This window comes from Gopherus evgoodei, chromosome 9 (genome assembly GCF_007399415.2).
Source record: "Gopherus evgoodei ecotype Sinaloan lineage chromosome 9, rGopEvg1_v1.p, whole genome shotgun sequence".
NCBI lineage: Eukaryota > Metazoa > Chordata > Testudines > Testudinidae > Gopherus > Gopherus evgoodei.
Window position 1 is genome coordinate 89,822,267 of NC_044330.1, and position 12,300 is coordinate 89,834,566.

The 12,300-nt window shown below is 42.6% G+C and overlaps 1 protein-coding gene across 1 annotated transcript in view; it reads right to left on the reverse strand.

Moving 5' to 3' along the window:
• The window catches only part of ALG13 (ALG13 UDP-N-acetylglucosaminyltransferase subunit), a 63,793-nt gene that overhangs the window by 44,534 nt on the left and 6,959 nt on the right, over nt 1-12,300 (reverse strand). The window contains exons 5-7 of the mRNA XM_030574228.1: nt 11,788-11,944; nt 7,542-7,602; nt 547-687 (exon numbers count right to left, since the gene is read on the reverse strand). Coding sequence (XP_030430088.1) covers nt 547-687; nt 7,542-7,602; nt 11,788-11,944 — 359 coding nt within the window. The remainder of the gene's footprint in view (nt 1-546; nt 688-7,541; nt 7,603-11,787; nt 11,945-12,300) is intronic.

Sequence of the window (12,300 nt, forward strand, 5' to 3'; positions counted from 1 at the left end):
GCTGCTCCATCTTTGGGAATGGAGAGAAAGATGAAGATTATTTCAAAGCCAAAAATACAACTTTGGCAAATGATGCCTTAGAATCATAGAATATCAGGGTTGGAAGGGACCTCAGGAGGTCATCTAGTCCAACACCCTACTCAAAGCAGGACAAATCCCCAGGCAGATTTTTGCCCCAAATCCCTAAATGGCCCCCTCAAGGATTGAACTCACAAGTCTGGGTTTAACAGGCCAATTCTCAAACCACTGAGCTATCTCTCCCCCCTTACCTCAACCAACCCCATCCACCCTCCACTCCCAAAAGAACACAAGTGGAACCCCACTTACAAGTTCATCTGGCTCTTTCTAGGAGAGAAGGGATGGGAAAACTGGAGGAAAGGAGAGGTGAAGTTATCCCCCCAAAGGCATAAGTTGTATTAAAGCACCACCCAGGCCAGGCCTATGAGGGGAACAAGCCCAGCCCTCAAGGAGCCATGCGGAGCAGCGCCTGGAGCCCCCCACCTTCACCCCCCGGGGAGGCGGGGGTGGGCATGAAACTCCTTTTACCTGCTCGGAAATGGCCCGAAAAAGACAAGAGGCGTCTTTGGCTGTGAGCTTGCGGTACAGCCCCAGGCTGGCCAGATACTCATCCATGGTGACCTCGCTGAGGGATTTCTGGCCGAAGTATTTCTTCCAGCCCTTCTGCATCTTCCGAGCGGGGGCGCGTTGGGGCGAAGGGGTAACTCCTACTTCTGGGAAGCACGAGCCCCCGGGTCCAGCCTGAGGACTAGGCGCAGGCACCAGGCTGCTGGGAGGACAGCTGCATTGTGGCCCTGGGGGCTTTGGGGCCGCGGGGCTCGGGGAAGGAGGAGGGGCTCGCTGGGGAGGCTGGAGGGCAGGCGGCGCTGGGGCGGGGATGCGCTGAGTTGGGAGGGGGAGCGCGGCGGCGCTGCTGAGCGCAGCAGTCCCCGGGGCGCAGGGGGCTGCGCGTGGCGTCGCTAGCTGGGAGCCCAGCTGCAGTCAATGAGCCCGGGCTGCCCATGCTCCTGCGGCCGTTTTGGTGATCGGCCCTGGTCTCGTGCCTCATATAGCGAAGCGAGCCGGCCCTAGGGGCAGCGGGCCTGGGAATCAGGCGGTGTCTGAAGCCCCGTGGCGCTTCTCTTAGGAGCAAAGTGTCAAAAGTTACAGAACAGGCGTCCGGGCCTGGGTGCTGCTCAGTTCTCCTCACTATGTGACTGTGACACACATACCATCCTAAGGGATGGACAACAATCCCAAGTGTTTAAAAACCGAACTAGCCCCCAAGCGCAGGCTTAGAATCCAAAGCTGCAGAAAGAATCGCAGTTGATTCTGGAGGCATGGGCCTGTGTTTCCCTACACGTGTTTCCTTGTAGCTGGTTCTGCTCCAGGGAGGGACTGTTATTAGGGTTAACTTGCATGCTGTTTAGCTTACATGCGAAGTATTATTTTATGATATGCCTATGATAGAAGATAATGTAGGACTGCTTTGCATATGTGGTCTAACTTGTCTGTTGGAATGCATTAAAATGTAATAAAGTTTAAATACATAGAACAACTTTATTTCCTGGGAATTCCACTATTAGTTGCTCTGGTTTGTCTTTCGTAGGTTATATTGCTCTTTCTGTGCCCCCCTTCAGATTTGGGTGGTTTCTTGGCAGGTGCAGAGGCTGCTCTCCTTTTCAAAAACAGGTGCCTAATACACAGCTAGTGACAATTAACCAATGAGGCATCAGAGAGGAGAACATGAAAATTTATCTGTTTTACTAGACTCCTTTAGATGTAGTGTAAATTGGTAATACGTTGTCTTTCTTGTTTATATTTGTAGGCCACAGTCTTGCAAACCCTTGGACTGTTCCCATGTAAAATTACTCATATGCAGGTTCAGGGTCCATGTGTGTATCTGTTTTGTTTTGTTTTTTTTCTTAAAATGGATTGTTCTTTGACTGAAAGATCAATAAAATGCTGACAACAGATACTGTCTAGTTCTTCATCCTACCCCAGGAAGAGAAGGGATTTCTTGTTAGGCTGAGTTCATATTGATTATTTAGAGCTTTTTTTCTGATGTGCCAGTATATGACTGTAAATGGCATGTGACAAATTAGGGGTTAAATCCTTCAGTCCCTACTCAGCCAAAACTGTTAAGTAGTTTCATAGGGACTCTGTGAACTAGGTATTGCAGGATTTGGGCCTAAAGTGGTAAATATTAACCCAACTGTGTTTTCTTTCCCAAGTTAGGAAGTGAAAATCTTGAGGAAAATGTTTGGGGATTAGAAAAATGCACTGTTGTGCCATTGGACACCAGATAAACTGGTTACAGTGCAGCATTGGAATACAAATTGTTTGATTATGAAGACAGCTGTCGTTTGTGTTTCTCAGGTGTTAATAGGGGATGTAATGACATCAAACACCTACACACAGAACTTAAAAAAAAACAGAACTTATTTTAGGCAAAACAGTATTTAAAGGAGTGACATTTAATACCAATTGCACAATTAGTTGGTTATTTAGTAGTAGAAACAAAATATTCTATGTGGCTATTGTCAAGGCTTGCAACTCTTACAATTGAACCTGCCCCATTTTTTAAGTATCTGCTTGACATTTACAGGACAAAATAATGGCAGAGGAGTATTGTGTAATTGATGGGTGATATTGCAAATCCCTCTCCCCTACCTTTTGGGAGGAAACCCTCTAAAAGCCCTCTTGCTGGCATTTTTGTCATTCCTACTCTCTTTTTCCATGCTCCTGTAAATGCCTATGGTGAGAGTGCTGAAGAGTTCTATTTATTTGCAGAACAAATACTGCATGGGCAGTGAAGTGCAAGCCCTACACCACATGAACAATGTACCTTCACCAGGTGGAAGAACATTAGTGTGCATGCCTATTCTATCCTTGGTCTCCATGTTGATACTACCAATTTGAATGGGGATTTTTAATATGTTCTATGAGGGCCCCTCTTCCTGTTGTGGACTAAAAACTCCTTTGCAATAGGTATATTGCAAAGCCTGTCAGAGAAGACATCTGAGGAGGAGTGAGATTAATTTGAAGAGAAAGGGTAGAGTAGGAAATTTAATAGTTTTGCTGACTGATGGCTGTTATGGGCTAATTTTGCCAGCTGCTCCATGGAGGCATCCTCCAACTTGCAGGATGGAACTTTGATTTGGTTATTTTCTTTGTAATTATTTTTGAATTGTGCTTTTAGTTGTTGTTAAGGCCACCAAGAGCCTGGATGGGCATGCTTTTATTTGCCAGTTTTGTTTTTCTTTAAATTAAAGTAAATAACCTTCTTTGAAACTTTTGTTTACTATTGATTTGGGCTGGATTTGACCTGGCAAACTAAATGCACTTCCAGATCCTACAGGCTATATGGATCCCCCCAAATGTAAAGGCCCCTGATGGGTTAGTAGAAAACAGTACAAAAAGATTACTAGAATACTACAATGAGAAAGCAAACCAGTCCTTTTGCCTAAAAAATGAAAAACGTTAATTAGTACTGTAAAAACTTATCAAAGACTGTTCCTTAACTAAAAATGATGAAAATGCCATGACCTGGACATGAAAACACTAGTGCTTAGAAATGACTGGAGTGTCTGATCAATAGAAGAGAAACGACAACTTGTACAGAGATTCATATAATAGGAAATCAGAAGGTTACAAGTTTTAGATGATCCAGGATGAAATATGAATAGTGTCCGAACAGTTAAAGACCGGAACAATTTTTGGGGAGTAGATACTAAAAACAATGTAAAGCAAATAACTTCATTTTTTATAAAGTGTTAATGAATTATCTCAAATCTTTTCCGTCTCCATCCCAATCTAAAGCTCAGGTCAGAGCAAGGAGGAGAATATATGATACAGTATATTAGAATGATATACAAACAGTATTTTTCTTTTTTGTGACATTTGAACAATTAAGTAGTAAGCAGAGCTGGTCTGAGTTTTCCAGCTAAATATTTTTTTTGCACTGGAAAATGCTAATTTGTCAAAACTGAAACTGTGGGAAAGGGTTGGCTTTGACAAATTTCCCAAATTGAATTTTTTTAAAAAATGGTTTGAAATTGTCAAAAGGTTCTGCTTCAACATTTTCTAAACAAAAAGTTTCATTTTTGGTTTGAAACAACTTTTTTTTTTTGAACATTTCTGTTCATTTATAATCTCCAAAAAGAAAGGTTAAAAAAGGTTGAAATTAAAAGTTTTGGAATTATCAAAAGGAAACGTTTCATTTTACCTAATCCAAAAAAACCCAATTCAGGTTCAGTTCATAAAAATATGAGATTTATGATTTGTCAAAATTTGTGACAGGATAAATTTCAAAATCTTTAAAACTTTCATGAGATAAGAAAACCGTTTCCCACCTAGCTCTAGTAATAAGATAGCCTATTTTATGTGTCCACCCCTACTGGCTGGCCACAGTGACTGTACAGTCTATTCATTTCTAACCCTTGTTTCCACTGCAGTTAAAGCCTCAAATTAGCCTAACTCAAATGAGAGCAGCCACACTGTGAAATAACATTCAGATTGTAGTGATTGAATTGCCAGCTGAGTTGTGTTCACTTGAGCTCCATTGACTGGCCAGCCAAATCAGATTAAAAGAACTACCATACTTGAGTTGATAGTTTTTGTGTGTGGATGGGATTTGATCTGAGGGCAACACTCCAGTTATAATTCAGGTTAACTCTCCAGGGAAGCCAAGTCCCTAGACTAGAGGCAGCCTGCCTTAGTTCAAGTGATAGCTTCTTTTAGTGCTGGGTTTGATTACATCTAACAACGTTGCTGTCTGTGGATATGAGACCAAGAGTTTAACAAAACTTGTTTAGCCCTGGTTAAAATTATTTTAAAATATAGCTTATTTTAAATTAAACCTTTTTTTTAAACAAAGTCCCGTTTTCTCTCCATAAACATTAAATAACCAATTACACTTCTTGAAGTAGCAGTGATCTTTCCCAATGTGCTTGGACTAAAATTTCCATCCTCGCCTGTTGTGCACTGTGTGGTATACTAGTTGGTTACCACACTAGTTGGTTACCACACTCCCACCTTAGAGGATGCTGCATTTCACTGGTGCTTTGTGTATATGTGTCCCTATGTAAACATTATACTGAGACTCTCAGAACAATGTTTTATTTGTTTGATATGGGTGTACTTTCTGTTCTCAGTTTGGTGGAATTATTGGCACTTTTACATTTCAACCTGCATGAACTCTGACATGGACTTGCAGCTGTCTAAATACATCAAACCTGGAGTCTAGAAAACATTTAGGCTATGTCTGGAGTAGAAAAACAGGAGTTTAAGGGTATGTCTATGCTATGAAATTTGGACGATTTTATAGAAGTCGATCTTTAGAAAGCGATTTTATACAGTTGATTGTGTATGTCACCAGTAAGTGCATTAAGTTGGCAGAGTGCTTCCTCAATACCATGGCTAGCATCGACTCACAGAGCTGGGCGCTGTGGGTAGCTGACAGTCCCTGCAGTTTCTGCTGCCCATTGGAATTCTGGGTTAAGCTCCCAATGCCCGATGGGGCAAAAACATTGTCACGGGTGTTTTGGGGTACATGTCATCAAGTCTCTCCCCCTCCCTCTGTGAAAGCAATGGCAGACAATCATTTTGTGCCTTTTTTCCTGGGTTACCCACGCAGACGCCATAGCAGGGCAAACCTGGAGCCCACTCAGCTCACCGCTGCTGTTGTGAGCATAGTAAACTTCTCATGCATTATCCTGCATTATGTGCAGAACCTGGCTAGGAACCACCAGCATGAGGATGATTGTGAGGAGGACATAGACACAGACGTTCCTGAAAGCACAGGATGTGGCAATTGGGATATCATGGCAGCAGTAGGGCAGGTTGATACAGTGGAACACTGATTCTGGGCCTGGCAAACAAGCACAGGCTGGTGGGATTGCATAGTTTTGCAGGTATGGGATGATTCCCAGTGGCTCTGAAACTTTCACACGCGTAAGGCCACTTTCCTGGAACTTTGTGAGTTGCTTTCCCCCACCCTGACATGCAGGAATACCAAGATGAGAGCTTCCCTGACAGTTGAGAAGCAAGTGGAGATAGCCCTCTGGAAGCTTGCAATGCCTGGCTGCTACCAGTCAGTTGGGAATCAATCTCGAGTGGGCACTCTGCTGTGGGGGTTGCTGTAATCCAAGTAGCCAAGGCAATCAGTAACCTTTTGCTAGCAAAGGTAGTAACTCTGGGAAATGTGCAGGTCATAGGGGATGGCTGCTGCAATGGGGTTCCCTAACTGTGGTGGGTGATAGATGGAACTCATACCCCTATCTTGGCACCAGACCTCCTTGCCAACCAGTACATAAACTGCAAGGGGTACTTCTCAATGGTGCTGAAAGCACTAGCGGATCACAAGGGATGTTTCACTGACATCAATGTGGGATGGTCGGGAAAGGTGCATGACGCTCATATCTTTAGGAACTCCAGGCTGTTTGAACAGCTGCAAGAAGGGACTTACTTCTCAGACCAGAAAATTACTGTTGGGGATATTGAAATGCCAATAGTTATCCTTGGAGACCCAGCCTACCCCTTGTTCCCATGGCGCATGAAGCTATACATTGGCAGCCTGGACAGTAGTAAGGAGCAGTTGAACTATAGACTGAGCAAGTGCAGAATGGTGGTAGAATGTGCCTTTGGACGTTTAAAGGCTCACTGGCACTGTTTACTGACTGGGTTAGACCTCAGCGTAACCAATATTCCCATTGCTATTGCTGCTTGCTGTGCGCTCCATAATATCTGTGAGAGTAAGGGGGAAGATGTGTATGGTGGGGTGGTAGGTTGAGGCAAATCGCCTGGTGGCCAATTTTGAGCAGCCGGACACCAGGGCGATTAGAAGAGCACAGCTTGGCAAGCTGCACATCAGAGAGGCTTTGAAAACCAGTTTCATGACTGGCCAGACTACGGAGTGATAGTTGTGTGTGTTCCTCCTTGGTGCAAACCCGCCCCCTTTGTTGATTTTAATCCCCTGTAACCCACCCACCCTCCCTGCTTCGATCACAGCTGGCAAAGGAAATACAGTCACTACTGTTTTGAAACCATGCATCCTTTCTTTATTAAAAGTGAGATAACTGACAAGGTAGCCCGGGTGGGGTAGGGGAGGAGGGAAGGACAAGGCCACATTGCTTACTGTAGCCACACTACAAGTCAAAGCTGTTTGAATGACAGCCTTCTGTTGCTTGAGCCAGCCTCTGGAGTGGAGTGACTGGGTGCCCAAAGCCTCCCCCCAACCTCACGTTCTTGGGCTTCTGGGTGAGGAGGCTATGGAACTTGGTGAGGAGGGCAGGTGGTTTTACAGTGGATGCAGTGGCGGTCTGTGCTCTTGTTGCCTTTCCAGCAGCTCCCCCAGACACCTGAGCATGTCCATTTGCTCCCCCATTAGCCTCAGCATCACCTCCTGCCTCTTCTCATCGTGCTCACTGTATGCTTTCCTGGCCTCTGTCACTGTATGCCTCCACGCATTTAGCTGTGCCCTATCAGTGTGGGAGGACTGCATGAGCTCAGAAAACACGTCATCGTGAGTGCATTTTTATCACCTTCCAATCTGCGATAACCTCTGGGATGGAGATGATACGGGGAGCGCAGAGACATTTGCACCTGTGGGGGGATAAAAAGGGAGAGTAAAATTTAAGATGATACATTTCTGAGAACAAAAGGGAGATTCTTTCACAGTGAATCAAGCAATTCACAGCAGACAGCACATGTGCGTTAGGTACAAGATCGCATTTTGCCTTTTGTATTGCGTGCCTGCCAGTATGCTGACACATCACACAAGGCTGGGCAACAGAATTTGGTTTCCAGGTAGCCATGGTAAGCCAAAGGGTACGTGGGGTTGGATTCTTCTGCCTTCATAACATGTAGGAATGGTTTGAAACTGCAGCATCCTCCTTTCCCACAGCAAAAAATGCCGGTTGGGTTTGCCATTTAAAAGGAGGGGCTGCGGTTTTCGGGTGGATGTGCAGCACACCCCTCAGCCCCACCCCACCGCATGGCTATTCTCTGGTATGATCCCTTTTAGCCAAGCACAAACTGCCCAGCATGAATGGGGTCCTTTTACTGTTCCCTTACGAAAATTCCCTTATTTCAACCAGATGACCATGAATGATATCGCTTTCAGAGTACCTCCAGGAGAGCTTCATGGAGATGTCCCTGAAGGATTCCCGCTCCATCCCCCCAGACATGTTAACAGACTTTTCCAGTAGCTGTACGGGCCGCGAATGCATCCCAAGTCTTCAGGGCAAATCAAACATTAAACACAATTGCTTTTAAACTCTGTAGTGTAGTTACAAATGTGCATTCACCAGAGGTGCCTTCTCCAGCTTCAGGGTCTGGGAAAGCCTTTGGGAGGGTATTGGCTCCAGGGTGATGAAAAGGTCCTGGCTGCCAGGGAGAATTGATTCTCCACTTGCCTGCTGCGCATCCTCCTCCCTGTTGCATGAGACTCCCCTCTTGCAGGTGTCCATGGACGGGGTGGGGTAGTGGTAGTCCCCCCTCAATAAATGTCTTTTGGTAGGCTTGCCTGAGCTCCTTAACTTTCACGTGGCACTGCTGTGTGTCCCTGTTGTAGCCTCTCTCCACCATGCCCTATGCAATTTTGGCATATATATTAGCATTTCTTCTTTTTGATCGGTGTTTAGCCTGCACAGATTATTTTTCCCATACAGAAATCAGATCCTGTATCTCCCATTCGGTCCATGCTGGAGCTTGTTTGCGATTCCGGGACTGCATGGTCACCTGTGCTGCTGAGCTCGCCATGCTGACCAAAGAGGAAATGAAATTCAAAAATTCCTGGGGTTTTTCCTGTGTACCTGGCTAGTGCATTGGAGTTGAAAGTGCCATCCAGAGGTGGTCACATTGGAGCACTCTGGGATAGCTCCCGGAGGCCAATACCATTGAATTGTGTCTGCACTACCCCAAATTCGACCCAGCACGGTCAATTTTAGTGCTACTCCCCTCGCCGGGAAGGAATACAGCAGTCGATTTTAAGAGCCCTTTAGGTCGACGGAACAGAGTTGGTTGTGTAGATGCATTGCTTATAAAATCGACCTAAAGCAGCAAAATTTGACCTAACCTCGTAGTGTAGACCAGGGCTAGGATTGACCATGACCACCTAACACATGTAAGCAGACCTTGCCCTGTCTACATGAGGTGAAAAGTCGTGTTTTATATTGTGTTATTTTAAAATGTGTTTGCTAACATGGTTTACAACAGAACCTATTCACCTACCCTGGACCAGTCTACACTATTGTAAGAACCTCTGACTGAACAGTCTGTATTTTCCAAAATTCTGCCAAACAAAAGTGTATTTAACCAAGAATAAGTTGTTTGTTGTGTGAATGTTTATTAATACCCATACCACAAACATAACACATACAAACTAGGGCTATCAATGAATCAGTTAACTCACATGATTAACTAAAAAAATTAATCACAATTAAAAAAATTAATCGCACTTATAACAACAGAATACCAATTGACATGATCAAATATTTTTGGATGTTTTTCTACATTTTCAATATTGGTTTCAATTACAACACAGAATACAAAGTGCACAGTGTTCACTTTATATTATTTTTTATTACAAATATATGCACTGTAAAAATTATAAAGAAAAGATATTTTTCAGTTTACCTCCTACTTCTTATTTGGCCAATGGCTAAGACAAACAAGTTTGTTTACATTGATGGGAGATACTGTTGCCTGCTTCTTATTTACAATGTCACCTGAAAGTGAGAACAGGCATTTGCATTGCACTTTTGTAGTCGGGGTTGCAAGGTATTTACATGACAGATATGTTAAACATTCATATGCCCCTTCATGCTTCAGCCACTATTACAGAGGACATGCTTCCATGCTGATGATTCTCATTAAAAAAATGTGTTAATTAAATTTGTAACTGTACTCCTTGGGGGTAGAATTGTATGTCTCCTGCTTTGTTTCACCCACACTTTGCATACATATCATGTCATAGCAGTCTCAGATGATGACCCAGCACATGTACGTTTTAAGAATACTTTCATAGCAGGTTTGACAAAACGCAAAGAAGGTACCGATGTGAGATTTCGAAAAATAGTTATAGCACTTGACCCAAGATTTAAGAATCTGAAGTGCCAGCCAAAATCTGAGCGGATGAGGTGTGGAGCATGCTTTTAGAAGTCTTAAAAGAGCAACACTGTGATGTGGAAACTACAGAACCAAACCACCAAAAAAGAAAATCAACCTTCTGCTAGCGGCATCTGACTCAGATGATGAAAATGAATATGTATCAGCCTGCACTGCTTTGGCTTGTTATCAAGCAGAACCCATCATCAGCAGGGAAGCATGTATTCTGGAATGGTGGTTGAAGCATGAAGGGACATGTGACTCTTTATCACATCTGGCATGTAAATCTTTTGCAACACCTGCTACAACAGTGCCATGCGAATGCCTGTTCTCACTTTCAGGTGACATTGTACACAAGAAGCAGGCAGCATTATCTCCTGCAAATTGTAACCAACCTTATTTGTGTGATTGGCTGACCAAGAAGTAGGACTGAGTAGACTTGTAAGCTCTAAAGTTTTACATTGTTTTATTTCTGAATGCAGTTTTTTTGGTATATAATTCTACATTTGTAAGTTCAACTTTCACAATAAAGAGATTGCACTACAGTACTCATATGACATGAACTGAAAAATACAAATATTTGCACTGTAAAAAAAATTGTCATAAAAATAAATATAAGTGAGCACTGCACACTTTGTATTCTGTATTGTAATTTAATATATTTGAAAATGTAGTAAACATCCAAAAATATTTAAAATAAATGGTATTTTATTGTTAACAATGCAATTAATCGCCATTTTTTTAAATGCTTGACAGCCCTAATACAAACCATACTTTACTATACATTTTTGTGAATAAATACATCAGATTCCTTGCTTTGCTTTTTTGATGCTATGACATGTAAAAAAAAACAGTTGTTGACATAAAGATGTCAGTGGAAGGCACATAATTGAAATGAATTCTGAAATCTGTTGCAGAGTGTGTGTTCATACTTTTTTTTAGGAAATTATTAAGCTTAGCCAATTTTCCTGTTTTCAGCTCTTTAATACTCCAAACAAAGCTTCTGTTCTACTCTGTCCCTTTCACATATTTGTTGCATGTCCAAACTAACTATGGGAGAAAATATCAAAACAAATTATAAACGTTTAGGAGGAGGGACTGTCTTTATATTAAGTACGTATGCTGCCTAGCTCAATAGGCATTAATGAAATAAAATTAATTTGTTTCAATTGTTTGTGTTCACATATTCTGTGACATTTGGAACCGCATCACTGTCAGCTTTCACATACAAACACATTTAAAGAACATTTAGAAGAAGAGCACATTAATTTAGCCTTAGGTTGGCTTTTATCCTACTTAAAGTGATCAGAACCACACTAAAATGTGGTTGTTGATATGGGTGTAACTAGCAGGGTGTCAGTCAGTGTGGACAGGGATTTTTTTCCCCCTGAAAATTGTGCTAGTGAATTTTGTCAAAGACTAACTTTTTAGCAGTGTACCACCGCGTCTGACTGTTAGTATAAAACAAAACCCAACCACACCGCAGTGATCTGGGAGAAGTGGTTAGAACTTTGATAACAGCTATGTATCAACATAAGTGTAACTGGTCTGTTCCAAGTGTGGATCAGGCTATATTACAAAAGAAGCTGCTGTGGTGGAGGACCCGGTTTCACATTAATTCCCAATATGGTTAAAACATTATTTGGCCTTGTAGATAGGATCTGATGATCCTGTTAGTACCTGACAGAGATTGGGGCTTTATCAAACTGTAGAATGGATTTAGTAATAGTTTTATTCACTTCACTACAACCAAAAGCTTGTTTTAAAAACAGCTTATTTGGTTGGTTTAGGACTGCATCTTCCTCCCCAGTTTTGTTCACTTCAGTAGGCTCCAAAACTGATTTACAAAGATCTTAATTATGTCATTTTACTTAAGCATTCAAGGTCAGCATCTGTTTTAGAGTATTCATGTAAATCAGCCAAGGACATAAGTCTCACCAAGTTCAGCTGAAGTCTTCCAAGATAAGAATGTGATTTCTTTGATGTCAGCTGCGAAACCAAATTTGTCAGTTACAACTGTCAAAGTTGCTACCTCCAGCCTGCTACTATGCAACATAAACACCATCCAAAACACCAAGATCTTTTGTGAACTTTCTCACATTTGCTGTGCCACCATCAGTTTGCACGAAGATTTTATGCACCATGATTTTTCTATAATGGAGCTTTAAATTGTGAATTACCCCTTCAGTCGTG